We start from the raw sequence: 16488 nt of genomic DNA on the forward strand, positions 1-16488 counted from the left end.
AAACGGGGTAGAGGGGCTGATCATCTGTGCTGCAACAATAAAGTGGTCAGTGAGTGAAGTACAAGGTAAGTGTTTCAAATAAAGTGGCCAGTGAGTGGATTAACAAGGTAGGTGTTTCAAATAAAGTGGCCAGTGAGTAGAAGAACAAGGTAGGTGTTTCTAATAAAGTGGCCAGTGTGTGGAAACACGAGGTAGGTGTTTCTAATAAAGTGGCCAGTGTGTGGAAACACGAGGTAGGTGTTTTTAATAAAGTGGCCAGTGAGTGGAAGTATGAGGTTGGTGTCTCTGATAAAGTGGCCAGTGAGTGGACCAACAAGGTAGATGTTTCCAATAAAGTGGCCAGTGAGTGAAAGGACAAGGTAGGTGTTTCAAACAAAGAGGCCAATGAGTGAAATATGAGGTTGGTGTTCCTAATAAAGTGGCCACTGAGTGGAAATACAAGGTAGGTGTTTCTAATAAAGTGGCCAGTGAGTGGAAGTACGAGGTAGGTGTTTCTAATAAAGTGGCCAGGGTGTGGAAGTATGAGGTAGGTGTTTCTAATAAAGTGGCCAGGGTGTGGAAGTATGAGGTTGGTGTTTTTATTAAAGTGGCCAGTGAGCGGACAATGACAATGAGCGTATATTGGGTCCATCTGGGAATCACAGCCCTTTTAAAACAAGGTTTAATTTCCGAAAATTATAATTTGTTTTAAAAGAACTTAAATAAATCAGCACATTCATAGATAAAACTGTCACAATTACTAGTCCTGTGCAGTCGATTACTGTCTAAAGTCTGTGACTCATATACACCAGCACACCCATAATTATCTTAACTACAGCACCAAAACAATTAAAACTCTGTTTCTAGTTGCAACAATACTGTTTGGGGTTTGTCTCCCTTTGCTGTAGTAACAGCTTCTACTTTTCTGGGGAGGCCTGGCTCTGGTAGTTTAAAGTAGCTGAATTCACTCATCAGAAGGGGTGTCTGGATACTTTTGGAGTCCGATATAGCTACATTGGAAAGCAACTGGGAACTGCAGTTTCCCAACTGTTTTTCATCACAATTCTGGACATGTGGAGGAGATAAGTGAGCTGAAAAAGGCCTGCTGAAGCACAGCTGTCAGTGTGAGCCGACTGAACTCCGGGCCATATTACTCAGGCTTGGCCTGTTGCACTCGTGCTTGGTGGCGTAGTATGCGGCAGTGGGCTGAATGAAGGCGACCCATTTAAACACATCTCACCCTCTGCTTTAGATGAATGCTTCCAGACACGGCTCCCTGGAATTTGTGGGTGGATTCGGCTGAAAGGAGGCTGACCTCACGTTAGCATGGCATCTCATGTTTAAGTTTGCTCACTGTAAGCCACTCTATGCCATCCTAAACAGGATAGGATGGCTAAGGACCAGGCTTTGAAACAGATGGCTATCAATTACCCTACCTATTACACTAATCTAAGATTAACACACCTCTAGTACAAAAAGATGCTGCTCAGCTGTTCAGTGTAGATCCTTAGTCTGAAAAAAGCTCTATATCTGTGAGCCTGGCGAAAAAAGCACTACAGTTTCTTGGCACTTTCAACACGAGCTCTGGGCAATGTGAACATTATGTGTTGGTGTTGAGTGCTATTTTAAAATAATCACATTTTTTCCAAAGACTGTAGTCACTTTTGAATGGATTGAGTGGGTGAAATCTGCAAGTTTGAACCATTTACTTCTTATACAGTTCCAGCACTAAAACTGCAGCAGGCTACATGTATAGATATAAATTATGAATCATGATTAACAGAGCTAGGCCTTCAGTTTGGGCCAAAAATCTCAAAAATTAGCCAAAAACCGAGAAAGAAAAACACCTCTATGGTAATGCTAATTCCTAGCACCCCTATGGGCTTTCTAATACTATGTTACCCAGAGCACTTCCGCTCCTCCAGCCAGTTGCACCAGCTGACCATAAGTTCGATTGTAGCCTAGTTTGAGCATAAACTTGAACGTAGTGGCACTAGAGGTACTAGAATTTAACCGGTTGCACCAAGTAACATAGTTTCAACGTAGCTTTAAGTTGTACCTTAAAATTTACACGTACCCTATAGACGGTGTGAGTTCTGCTGTAAAATCAGTTAAAATGGCTGGTCAATTTGATCGATGGGAAAACAGTGTTTTGATCTATGATCACTTTACGCTCTCCTGTTTAAGATGTGCCGTAAGTGTCTCTGGTGCAACCGAAATTCTGTGTCGCTAGTTTTAAACTAACTACTCTCAACATGAGGTTTAGGATGGACTTTACACCCCGACTTGTGATCGAACTTATGTTCAGCTGGTGCAACTGGCTGCTGAACATTTATTGGCCATTCTAGATTAAACAGACATTGTACCTTGTAAACAGACAGAACCTTGTAAAAGATATTCTATAAGTTCTAACTGAAGCCTGTAAAAGATATTAGCATATATTTTCAGAGGCTCTCTCAGTAAAGAGTCCTGACACAGAGCTGACGCCGCTGTTTTCCATTTCTTGCAACAGACTGCAACTTGGTTAGACTACGGCTGGTGTTCACAGTCAGTGACGTATCCAGAACTTCCAGAAAACCATAAGTGATGATCCACCTAAACATGATTGGTTGATTCCACTGCCAGTTCCTAGTATTTAATCTAACGTGTAAGACCTTCAGTCCAGCTCCTAACCAATAAGAGAGCTCGCTCTCATCTTTAAGAATTTAACCCATTTGTTTCAAATGAAAACAATACAACAAGCAGGATGATCCATAATAACATACATAAAAATGAGCTAAAAATTACAGACATGGATTTTTTAGTTCCCAGAAATTATTAAGGCCTCTGTGGGCTCCACACTGAGAGAGAGATTCTGCCTATCAAAAGTTTGGGGACACCGAGTTTTTTGATTTTCTTTGAGAAAAGAGCAGCCATTTTGTCCTTTCAACAAAAATCAAACCACTTTGGGAGCCACAAACTTTTATGTCCATTTTCCCATCTTGGCTGTAAATATGTCTCAGTATGTGTTAATGCACTAGTATAGGATAAACATATAATATCAACAAAAACACTGATTTACTTTGCTCTGCTTTCATCTTTAGCTCAGCTATAGCTGCTTTTCTCGCATCTCAAGCGGGAAACTTTTCCACAAAAGTAGAACAGTTTCTTGTAAAATGTCTCTCAACGTTTGATTTTTTTTACGAGGCTAAAGTCGCTTCTCATTCACCAGCTTCTAGTTCGAATTTTCCCATTCCACCTTAAATGGTGCCTGAGTGTATCTGCGGCACCATTTAAGGCGGAACAGGGAAAATCTGAACAGCTTCTATCAGGAAACCAGCTGTGAGCTTATAAATGCAAATAAGTCCATTTGTCTCTAAATTATCGATGTTCATCTTAAATCTTTCTCTTTGCCGTTTCGTTAGCTATTAGCTAGGCGAGACTGTTTTCTGTGTTGCTATGGTGACCAGCATTCTGTGCACCAACCTTCAGGGTTAAAGGTTGCTGAATTAGCAGTTTGAGGCTGGGATAACTCCAGTGTTTAAGACCAGTTATTGTTAAAACTGTGCTGAATGATGAGCAGAACTTTATTTTACTGTAAAGGAGGATTATTTTATTTTATTTTATTTTAATCTGCTGTGGAGCCGCAACAGGGCAGTAAAAGAGCCGCCTGTGGCTCCAGAGCCTCATGTTGCTGACCCCTGTACTAGAATAATAGTTTGGAAAACTCAAATTATTATTCAGACAAAACCTGCTCTTTATATTGAGGAGCGTGAAACGGAGTGATGAAATAAATAGCCCTAAAGGACAAGATAAACACACCCAAAAGATCAGCACATCACAGCACATCATTGTGTTATTAGTGAAAACCAAACATTGGTCCTCAAACATGCGATGGCCGGTGTAGATATAGACATACGGCAGAAACAGCTCTCCACATATGTTTAGGTGGAGCACAGAAAACTCAGTCCTGATTGGTATTTCCTTCTGACACGGCTTCTGGCAAAAATCCCCTAAATTCAGTATCTGGCTTCCATGACACAAATCCAGGACGCCACTGTGGGACATCGGTTTGGCCTGAAACCTCACACCGCAGTGACACGAGTCACAACACAGACAGTCTGCTGTGGGTCAGTGCCTGCCAGGAGAAGGCCAGCACACCATCAGCTCTGTGTGTGCATTTGATCTCTCCTTTATTCGGTTTATAAGAACAAAAACTCTAGGAAAAGAGTCCGAAGCTGATGTTTTGGGGTTGGGTTCGGTCAGGTGTGCATGTGGTACTGATGTGAGGATGATTGACAGGTGGTTTGTGAGGTCAGAAGAGGCCCGTTTGAGTCTGGGTGTCTAAACTGTGTCAGTTCTGTCTGGGTTCTGCTCTAAACCTGCACCAATGAGATTAACCCACATAGAGCCGTCCCTGCTAACACTGACCAACCAGCCCACTCTGACAAGGCCGACCTGATAACAGTCTCCTCCAAAATCCCCTCTCTCTCTCTCTTTTTCTCTTCCTCTCTCTCCCCTCTCGCATATTTCCTTTCTATCCCAGCATCTCACTTTGCCTTTACCTTTTTTCTCTTTCTTTCTCCTTTTTTTCCCTTTCACTGTTTCTACCTCACTCTACCTTTCTTTTTCTCCACCTTTCTCTCTCTTTTCCCCATCTGTCTACCTTTCCTTTTCTTCACTTTTATCTTTCTTTTCTCCCTCATTCTACCTTTCTTTCTCCCCCCTCTACCTTTATTTTTTCAGCCTTTCTCTCTTTCTTGCTTTCTCCCTCGCTCTACCTTTTCTCTACCTTTCTCTTTCTCTCTCTTTACATTTTATCTTTCTTTGCCTGTCTCTTTCTTTCTCTTTTCCTCCTCTCTCTCTGCCCTAACTCTCTCTATAACCTGTCCTCCCTTCTGTCTACACCCCCCCCCATATAACTGCTGACCTCTGGGTGTGACCATGACCCTAACCCTGACCCCTTTTAAAAGGTCAGAAGGGTGAACAGTAAAATCAATCCAGCGATTGATTTCATTAGGAAAATCACATCATCAGGAGGCGCTCAGTCCTGACACTGCAGTCGGACTCCACACTGACCCACACAGACTGACTAACACTGCAGTCGGACCCCACACTGACCCACACAGACTGACTAACACTGCAGTCGGACTCCACACTGACCCGCACAGACTGACTAACACTGCAGTCGGACTCCACACTGACCCGCACAGACTGACTAACACTGCAGTCGGACTCCACACTGACCCGCACAGACTGACTAACACTGCAGTCGGACTCCACACTGACCCGCACAGACTGAGTAACACTGCAGTCGGACTCCACACTGACTAAGTAACACTGCAGTCAGACTCCACACTGACCCACACAGACTGACTAACACTGCAGTGGGACTCCACACTGACCCGCACAGACTGACTAACACTGCAGTCGGACTCCACACTGACCCTCACAGACTGACTAACACTGCAGTCAGACTCCACACTCACTCTCACAGACTGACTAACACTGCAGTCGGACTCCACGCTGACCCTCACAGACTGACAAACACTGCAGTCGGACTCCACACTGACCCTCACAGACTGACAAACACTGCAGTCAGACTCCACACTCACTCTCACAGACTGACTAACACTGTAGTCGGACTCCACACTGACCCATGAAGACTGACAAACACTGCAGTCGGACTCCACGCTGACCCGCACAGACTGACAAACACTGCAGTCGGACTCCACACTGACCCACACAGACTAAGTAACACTGCAGTCGGACTCCACACTGACCCGCACAGACTGACTAACACTGCAGTCGACTCCACACTGACCCGCACAGACTGACTAACACTGCAGTCGACTCCACACTGACCCTCACAGACTGACTAACACTGCAGTCGACTCCACACTGACCCACACAGACTGACTAACACTGCAGTCGACTCCACACTGACCCGCACAGACTGACTAACACTGCAGTCGGACTCCACACTGACCCGCACAGACTGACTAACACTGCAGTCGACTCCACACTGACCCGCACAGACTGACTAACACTGCAGTCGACTCCACCCTGACCCACACAGACTGAGTAACACTGCAGTCGGACTCCACCCTGACCCTCACAGACTGACAAACACTGCAGTCGGACTCCACCCTGACCCTCACAGACTGACTAACACTGCAGTCGACTCCACCCTGACCCACACAGACTGAGTAACACTGCAGTCGGACTCCACCCTGACCCTCACAGACTGAGTAACACTGCAGTCGGACTCCACCCTGACCCTCACAGACTGACTAACACTGCAGTCGGACTCCACCCTGACCCTCACAGACTGACTAACACTGCAGTCGGACTCCACCCTGACCCTCACAGACTGAACTTCCTCATTCACTGCGAAAAACTCACACTACCTTGAGAAAATTTCCAACCCAGCATCTTTAGCCACAAAATACCCGGCAACATGTCACCACCTGCTCCACCCCCCCGACCCGCTACCAGACCTCTCACTGTACATAAGTAAACACATTATATATTGTCTATTATCACTTTTATTATTCAATACATGTCTCTTTTTATTTGTTTACTTCATTTCTTGTTATCGTTAAAGTTATTTCATTATGATAAATATAATTATTACTATTATTAATTCTTCAATTGTGATTCATTCAACAAAGTATATTCAGCGCTGAAGTTTATATTCTTTGGCAACTTTGTACTTCAGACAGCCATGTTAGTAAAGCTCCTCTGAAAATCTGAGAGAGAGAGAGAGAGAGAGAGACAGATAGAGAGCAAGAGAGCGAGAGAGCGAGAGAGAGAGACCGTGTTTGCTTTATGAATGGAGTTGTGCTCTGTCTCTGTTTTCTGTCAGCTAATTTGAGGCTGTGGTGCCTCACACAGTCATTACAGCGACAGGTCCAGCGTACGGTCACCTTCAGTACAGTCCACCATCAGCACAGCGCGCACACCTGTTGGTTTGTTTTCACACGTTTCCAACACTTAACCAGAGAGTTTCTTTTTGGTTCTTTGTTATTGCTGAGATCACATGGATGTGTGTGTGTAATACATATGGCCATATACTTATTACTAATAGGTAAATAACATGCATCTCCATTTTTATATTTTTACTTTTCTGCAGCATTTGAGCTCAGTAGCCTTTTACACTGGGAGAAAATTTCATGAAAAAACTGCTCTGAATAAAATGGCTTTACTTTGACTTACACAGTGACTATATATATATATATATATATATATATATATATATATATATATCCATCACAATCGCTGCTGTTGGAACAAAACCTCGTATCTCCATTTTTGTCATTTTTCAGTTTGTGACAGAATTTGAAAGTGCCTGTTGTCCTTTATATTGTTTATAAATTTCATGGTAAATGGACCAAAAGAAACGGCCCAAAATGACTTGGAAAAAAGTCTGGTTCCATTGACTTACATTAAAAGTATAGTAGGTTTTTTCTTTCTCCTGTAAAGTTACCGTTTTGGAGAAACAAGGTCTTTTTCAGACAACAGCGATATCTGTACAAATTTCACATGGCACCTCATTATACATGTAGGCAACACACACACACGTTTGTCTTGTCTTGCTATACTTGTGAGGACTTCCATAGGTTTCCATTGATTTTTGTGTTACTGTAGCCACATAATATACCTACACCCACACTTAAACCTGACCATTACCTTAACCTCAGTATCCAGAAGATACTTTTCTGCCCTTTTGTGGAAACGACCTGTGCTCAAGTGTCCTCACTTGAGCAAAAATGTCATGTTTTCCTATCATTGTGAGGACACACACGTATATGTCAGAACTGAATGGAGTGATTTAGCATTAGTGAGTGAAACTGCAAATCTATGACGCAGCTCCTTCAAGGCCATGAGAGAGAGAGAGAGAGAGAGAGAGAGAGAGAGAGAGAGAGAGAGAGAGTGAGAGAGTGTGAGAGAGAGAGAGAGAGAGAGAGAGAGAGAGAGAGAGAGTGAGAGAGTGTGAGAGAGAGAGAGAGAGAGAGAGAGAGAGAGAGAGAGAGAGAGAGAGAGAGAGAGAGAATAGAGCTTTATGCTCTGTTTCTGTGCTGGAATAATAATTAAACAGCGGAGGACATCATGTCCGATAACATAAAACCATAAACCAGTTCAGAGCCGACCTGCCTTTCTGTAAATATCGATCCACTCCTGATCTACAACACAGACCACTGCTCCTCCGTCACCATGACGATGAGAGAGAGCAGAGTGAATGTGAGGAGTGGTGAAGAGTGGGAGAAAGAGAGAGGAAGAAAGAGAGAATAGGCAGAGAGAGAGAGGGGGATAGAGAGAGAGAGAGGAGAGGCAGAGAGAGAGAGAGAGAGAGAGAGAGAGAGAGAGAGAGAGAGAGAGAAAGAGAGGCAGAGAGAAAGAAAGAGATAGAGGCAGAGGATAGAGGGAGAGGCAGAGAGAGAAAGAGAAAGAGAGGAGAGGCAGAGAGAAAGAGGAGAGAGAAGAAAGAAAGAGAGGCAGAGAGACAAAGCGAGGAGAGGCAGAAAGAGAGAAAGAGAGGCAGAGAGAGAGAAAGAGAGAGATAGAGGCAGAGGATAGAGGGAGAGAGAGGCAGAGAGAGAGAGAGAGAGAGAAAGAGAAGAGAGGCAGAGAGAAAGAGGAGAGAGAGGAAAAAGAAACAGAGGCAGAGAGAGAAAGAGTGAGGAGAGGCAGAATGAGAAAGAGAGAGAGAGAGAGGCAGAGAGAGAAAGAGGAGAGGCAGAGAGAGAGACAGAGAGGCAGAGGATGGAGGGAGAGAGAGGCAGAGAGAGAAAGAGGAGAGGCAGAGAGAGAGAAAGAGAGAGAGACTGAGAGGCAGAGGATAGAGGGAGAGAGAGGCAGAGAGAGAAAGAGGAGAGGCAGAGAGAGAGAGACAGAGAGGCAGGGGACAGAGGGAGAGAGAGTTCACTGAGGCGACAGAACCATTCACAGAACACGCCTCATCAACACGTCTCAAACATTAACAGCAGTCACACAGCACTGGGTTCACATGTTGACCATAGCAACAGAAGAGGACCACTCCAGCGTGTAGAGGCAGCATTAGCAGGTCCTGTACTGATTTAGAATGGGCAGTATTGCCATACTCTGTTTGCACACCCTTCATGGAAACTGCTGTGACCATCTCTGATCTCATCTCAGCAAACCGGACGCTATTATCATCGTCTATCTGCCATCAGAGGAGCCGAAAGCATGAATGGCACAGTCATATCTTCAGAGCACATCAGCCACGGTGTAATAACCGCATCCCTGCGTCTCAGCGCCATCAGAAAAACACGCGGACTCTGACGCAGACGCGGACAAACAACATCAACCAGCAAAACTGCATTTCTCCCCGTCTCTCAACAAGTCTCCCCGCAGGAGAGCTGCTGCCTTTGAAGGGGAATTCCACTGACTTTTTAGATTTTTGGCATAATTAAACAGTAAAAATGTAAACAGAGTGGTTTGAAATGGTTCACTGTAGAGAAACTTACTGAGTCAGAATTGTTTACAGTTGTTGTGATAGGAACCAGACGGCTCTAAAAGCTCCCTCACAGACAGTTATCACATGAAAAGGTTATGAATTCACTGCCTGATGACTGAGACGATAGTTTCGAGATAAGACTTTGGCCTAAAATTTATTTTTTAAATCTATTCATTGTGGAGAGGTGCATGCAGGGTGTTGTAAGGTAAAATAATTCCCAAAGAAAATGTATTTATTTCAGATCTATTATTATTTTTCCATCATCAACATTACATATAAACTCAGAAGACTCCTGTAGGTCCACTGGTGGTTCTGGATAGTAAATAAAATGTCTATATCTGTTTTGGAGACATTGTGACCCCTGGTTCCTATCACCACCACTGTAAATAAATCTGTCTGTAAGTTTCTCTAAAGTGAACTATTTCACACTAAACCACTCATTGTTTACAAATTTATTAGAATAGAATTTAGAAAAATTGATGAAATTTCCCTTTAAACCCCTTAAACCCTTTAAAGAGTCTATTTCTTACACTGCCTTGTCAGAATGATCATAAATATAAGGTCCCTAAAGGCCTAAAAGTTGCACATTAAGGTCATAAATGTATTGCTTAGTAAAGTTACTGACATTTTTTTTTGTTGTTGTTCTTTAGTATTATAATGAGCTCTGTTCTGATTGGCTGGCATATACTGGGCCTCATTCCCAAAGCAGTCCGGACAGAAACACTCCTTCAAACCGTCATGGGCGTGATTAAAGTGCTGTAGCCTGAATGGGTAGATATTTGTAAATGCATTGGTTGCATTGATTTGTGACATCACAAAAACAATAAAAAGCATTTTTTTGCAGCCTAATGTTGAATGTTTACGTTTTAAATTGGATCAATGTTTAAATACCACCTCAAACACTTTTTTTAAAGCAATGAAAATGAATTTTTCCATGGGTCCTTTAACCTTTTCAACTCCTTGGGACCACCGGTGGTTCCAAAACGCACTTCGTCATATTCTTCATAACTTTCATATTTCATAAGCTACATTCTAAAGGTGGGGGTCGTATGAGAGCTGTAACTGTCTTCTCTCCAGTCAAATAGATGGGTGATGTCATTTTAAACCCTTATAATAAAAGAAGCTGAACTCACAATTTTTTTTGTACTGAAAGTCGACCCATTTTTCCACAAATCTGGGCTATAAACTATAAACAGATGGCGTCTCTTCAGTGATCTGCTCTGTAAAAATCATTTTTATAAAATAATACAAAGAGCGTCTAAGATTTTTGGCTTTCAGCAGAAAATTGTAAGCATATAGCGATATGTGTAGATCATAAAATTTGAGGGGAGCTTTTAGAAAAAAAAAAAAAAAATAAAAATTTACATTTATTTCATGCAGTTACTGAATAATTTGCCTTACGATTTGGTCGTGTAAATTCAGACGGACAAACCAAAATATACCCTGGAGAATAAGAGGTTAAAGGTCTGTTTTGGAGGCAAGTATTTTTTTTATCCTCCAATGACGATACCTGACACATTTCAAGCTACAAAGCAATTGAACACAGCTAATTCGTAAATGAGGAACATGACGCATCTGACATGCGTATGAAGCCATCTATACAATATATTTAGAAAAATGTAACAATGTTTTCATATTACATCAAACTGCTTTATTTAAACCACTTGGTTTTACATGGGATGGGCCCTTTAACGCATAGTGTTTAGTAACTAATACAGCTAATACGCAACTTATATCATTTCTGAGACTGTCAAGTCAATAAAATCCATATACAATTCACTGTTCAACAACACATATACAAATATTTGGCATGCAGTCTTTAAGCTCCGCCCATTCTAATGTAAGGAGTGTTTTAAGCTCCGCCCATTCTAATGTTATAAGGAGTGTTTCTGCCTGCACTGCTTTTCTAACAAGTGCAGCAAATCAGAATCAAGCTAATTTACATATCTGTCTTAAAGGTACAGTAACAAAAGCAGCCTGTTTTTGTTTGTTTTTAGTGTATAAACCCACGAAAACATTCTAAGAGAGAAAAACTGAGGAGAAACGATAAAAAAATGCTAGAAAAATGAAGGATATGGGCCCTTTAAAGGAATACTCCAGCATTTTCCAATCTAATCACTGTCCACTGCATCTGCAGTATACAGTCGAAGCTCATCGGCTTCCATTATGTGTCAACAGGTTTCCTGTTCTTTTTGAAATGCAGGAAAATGAGCTGAAGTGACTGTCTTTGGTAAAGATCTGCCCTCAGCAGTTAGAGATTAGGCTGGAAAATGCTGGAGTTTTCCTTTAAGACCAATTAACTAAATAATAAACCCGCAGTTTAAGGTGCTAATATGCTTCCGTCTGCCATCAGTGTGACCCTCAGGTCTTACCTGTGGTGGAGTGTAAACTCTCCAGGCTCCAGTAGCGGGACAGCGCCCCCCGCAGGGTGCCACCGAAGCCGGGGTAAGGTCCGGCGGGGCCGAGGCTGCTGTCCGAATCCGATCCGGGGGACAGGAGGCCGGAGCTGCCGCTGCTGCTGCCGCAGCTGCCCCCGGGCAGGGGCGCAGGGGCATCAGCGCCGCCCTGCTGGGTGCGCATGGCGCTGCAAGTGCTGTCCTATAATAATCCTCTACCTGAGAAACAGCTGGTCCACTGTACTGTGATCCACAGAGAAACGCAGCTCACGAGAGTTACTGTCCAACAGCTGAGAAACAGCCGGTCCAGTCTTGATCCCCCGAGAGAACGAGATCCTACACTTGAAACACAACTATGCTGCTTCTGCCGATCTGCTGTGCTGTTTAGAAACAGCTCTGCAGCTCCTCCTCTCTCTCTCCCTCTCTCTCTCTCTCTCTCTCTCTCTCTCTCACTCTCTCTCAGAGCGCAGCGCCTGGCGGGGGCCCTCTGGGGGGGGTTTACCATAGGACGATGAAAAAGTGCCACTTTCAGCATCAGCTCGTCTTTGAAAACATCCGCTTTCCCCTCGTCCCCCTCATTCACTTGTTTTCTCTCTCTCTGTGCCCCTCGCTCGCTCTTTTTCTCTTTTCCCTCATTCTTTCCCCCTCTCTCTCTCTCGGCTGTCAGACAGAAGTGCTGAAAGCTGGCAGTAATGGATAAAGCTCCGGTACTCTGCAGCCTGTCAGAGAGGAAGCTATAGCGCTGGGATTTCCTGGCTGTGCATACACAATCGGCTTAGAGAATACAGACACCGCTGCTAATGACATGATGGAGCACTTATATACCGCACTACTATACACACACGGACAAATACTGTAATGTGTTGAACTGACTTCATTCAAAAATGTACATTATTTCCAGCAATAAAATACATCTACACAGTTACGTCTTTCAGGTTTCACTGTGATAATGGAAAATATTTCACTCGTGTGGAATGATATAAATACACACACACACAATATATATATATATATATGGTAACTTCACAGGAGAAGGGAAAAGCATACTTTACTTTTAATGTAAGTCAATGGAACCAGAATTTTTTCCAAGTAATTCTGAACTTCAACAGCCGTGTATATATATACACATACACACATATATTCACATCTATACATGCATACATTTATTTGTATATATATAAAACTGGTTTTATTCAACTTAAAAAACTACACCAATTAAAAGAACTGTTCATTCAAAGTATTTGTTTAGGTTGAATAAAACTAGTCAATAGTTAATTTACTTGTCACCACATGAAGCAACTCTTTTAGGCAGATCTGACGAGCCACTTTTTACAGTGTAGGAGCCCTTTGTAGTTCTACAGTTACAAACTGTAGTCCATCTGTTTCTCTGATACTTTGTTAGCCCCCTTTTACCCTGTTCTTCAGTGGTCAGGACCCCCATGGACCCTCACAGAGCAGGTACTATTTGGGTGGTGGATCATTCTCAGCACTGCAGTAACACTGACGTGGTGGTGGTGTGTTAGTGTGTGTTGTGCTGGTCTGAGTGGATCAGACACAGCAGTGCTGCTGGACTATTTTCTGCAATTACAAAATCTTTTTGGTGTTTTCATGAAAAATATTATGATTTTTTTGTTTAAAGCTGTTCAAAGCTGTGTTTGTTAGTCATGTACTTGCTAGCGTTAAAATAAGAATTAAAATTGTCACATTTCGTAAAATGATTGTTTTGGTAGTGACAAAGTGGAATGTTCAGACAGTTGCTTTAATAAAATATACATAATTAAGATATAGGGTCACTCAAAGCAACAGGATTTTCGTCTAAAGTCGGTTAAAAGTCAACTCTGACTTTGAACCAATACAGCAATCAATGATCCAACTGAAATCTGTGTAAAGATGTAAAAGAAGGCATCAAAAAGCGGATTAAAATGGCTTTTAAGGTCCACTTATGACATCTTTCTGGCTCAAATACATACATATACTTGTGGTCACTGGCTGTCCTGTATTCTGCCTCATTCAAAAAGCAGAACAAGCTGAAACATTCCTTATAACTTCAGCATGAATGGACACTGTAGGATGAATCTCATGGCTCATGGCATTCTACATCATCTTCCTATTTGTGTGTGTGTGTGTGTATATATATATATATATATATACACACACACACACACATTAAAAGATATGTATACATTAAGAGTCCAAGTGGTAACATCACGCCAGTACTGTACTGCTACTGTAACCCAGCCTAACTCTGATATACAGCAGCTCCACAAATCTCCCCAGGCTTATTCCTCCCAGCACTGGTATTAATAGCCCATGACAGTCATGGCATGTTGGAGCTGGAGTTGGAGTAAACTCTCTCTAAACAAAGACTCCGTCTCCATCTCCACTCCTACAAACCAGACCGACACTAATAACACTGACACTATGATATACTGCACCTCCAGCGCACAAATACAAGAACAACACACAAAATGGATTTGTATTATGGCCCAAAAGATACCAGCACTAAAATAAATCAGTCCAGCAACTAAATAAAGTAAATGTTTGGCTTGTAGAAAAATCCGAAGGCTTATGAATCACATAAATCAGTGCTCGTAGATTAGCCCCAGACTAACTCAGTCTCTCAAGAACACAGGAGCTCATAAAAAAACAGGACAGCGCCCACAATTTAGGCACACACTCTGTGATAGATGAGTCAGCAGCCTCTACTGACTGAAGAAAGAAATAATGTACATGTAACTCTTTCATGGCATTTATAGCTCCTTAAGGCTGGCTTTACACAGTGAAACTTTCACGCAGCTTTATTTGATTGAAAACTGCATTAAACTAAATTGCACTTGAGTTGCACAATTTAGCGCATCCTGCAACTCATTTGAAACGACAGTTGCATGTGTCTCAACTTCGTGAAACAAGTTTCATGAAGCAGCCAATCAAAGCACAGATAATGTTTTGACATTTGCTAATGCTGTCAGCTGTTTATACGTCTGCATGTGCCACCGTTTATTCGTCTTCAGCCTGCTGTTACAACGATCTATGCAGGTAGATTCATTATATCCTCTTTTGATACTACCTAGTTTTATACAGAGCTCAGACTCACTCACATTCACACAGCGACAACAGACAAGAACTTAAATATACCGTAAAAAACTGTATATATATATACACCATAAAAAACGACAGAAAGATGAAAGACAGGTTTAGAAAAATGATCACAAAACTTATACATTGAAAATGGGCTGATTTTTCAGTTTAGTTATCATCAATGGACAACATGTGGTGGAGTGGATGTGTTAAGAAACTGTTAACAATGTTTACATACTACCTCAAACACATTCATATAAAAAAGTTGGGAGTTTATAGGCCCTTTAATGAATGAGTGTCTAATTGAGTGGACAGTGAGCGGATCCACTCTCACCAGCGCAACACACACTAACACACCACCACCACGTCAGTGTTACTGCAGTGCTGAGAATGATCCACCACCCAAACAGTACCTGCTCTGCGAGGGTCCATGGGGGTCCTGACCACTGAAGAACAGGGTAAAAGGGGGCTAACAGAGTATGCAGAGAAACAGATGGACTACAGTCTGTAACTGTAGAACTACAAAGTGCACCTATATAGTAAGTGGAGCTGATAAAATGGACAATGAGCGTAGAAACAAGGAGGTGGTCATAATGTTATGCCTGATCGGTGTATGTCCATTGGCTAAACACTAAAACCCATAGAATCTAAGGTTAGAACGCTGACACTATGAAATCTCAGTTCTCCATGTATTCATCACATAAATGAGAGTCAGCCGTGGAGGAGCAGTGAGGAGAGCTTTTCCACAGAAAAAAGGCAGGAAAAGATGGGAAACATTCACTGTACTTTAGTCCATGTTTATAGATAACAGTGTGTCACACAGTGTCAGTGTCTATTAGAGATACTGAACACAGTTTGAGGCCAGTATGTGATGGTTTAGGCTGATTAGTTAGCACAGTTCTAACTGGGGTGTAAAGCTTCCATCACATGTTAGCTACATTAACCTTGTAGTTCCAGTGCTAAAACTAAAGAAACAAACCTCAGACACCAAACATGTCTTGGCTGATTGACTACATTTTGAGGGGGAAGGATGGTCAGTAAATTTGTTTTTTTTTTATTGAACTATTACTTTAATTTGCTCATCTATGGGTCTTGCTGGGTGACAGAGAGCCACCAAACACAGAGTCTTAAAAGGAACCACAGCTGAGGGGACAGCCACGACTCGCCACCCAATTCAATTAACACGCGCTGATCTAATTACACAGACGGCATCTGGCGCAGGACATCTGACCTCACTCTCAGAATACGCACTTCTGAGTGCTGCAGTCTGTCTGTCCAAACGTGTGGTCAGCCAAGTGTATTAGTGCCCGTGAAACATTCTGCATCATAACGGACAGTATGGCAACTGTGCACGTGTGTGAGAGCCTCTAGAGCAGGAGTGGGGAACTGAGGGCCGCAGTCCTGCACAGTTTAGTGAGTTCCTGCTTTAGCCCACCTAACAAACCTGCTAATTAGCTGATGAGCTGAATCAGGTGTGCTTGAGCAGGAAAATCACCAAACCGTGCAGGAATCCGGCCCTCCAGGACTGGAGTTCCCCACCCTGCTCTACAGTCTCTACAGCAGATGGGCCCACAC

General features: G+C 42.7%; 1 protein-coding gene across 2 annotated transcripts in view; it reads right to left on the minus strand.

Moving 5' to 3' along the window:
- Positions 1-16488, minus strand: part of LOC118815475 (rho guanine nucleotide exchange factor 4-like) — a 116784-nt gene that overhangs the window by 81886 nt on the left and 18410 nt on the right. The window contains exon 1 of one of the 2 annotated variants that reach the window (XM_036581629.1): positions 11812-12265. The exons of the other annotated variant lie outside the window; for it this stretch is intronic. Coding sequence (XP_036437522.1) covers positions 11812-12019 — 208 coding nt within the window. The 5' untranslated portion in view covers positions 12020-12265. Of the gene's footprint in view, positions 1-11811; positions 12266-16488 lie in introns of those variants that run through there. 2 annotated transcript variants of the gene reach the window in all.

Source organism: Colossoma macropomum, unplaced genomic scaffold (genome assembly GCF_904425465.1).
Source record: "Colossoma macropomum unplaced genomic scaffold, Colossoma_macropomum, whole genome shotgun sequence".
In the NCBI taxonomy this organism is placed as follows: Eukaryota; Metazoa; Chordata; class Actinopteri; order Characiformes; family Serrasalmidae; genus Colossoma; species Colossoma macropomum.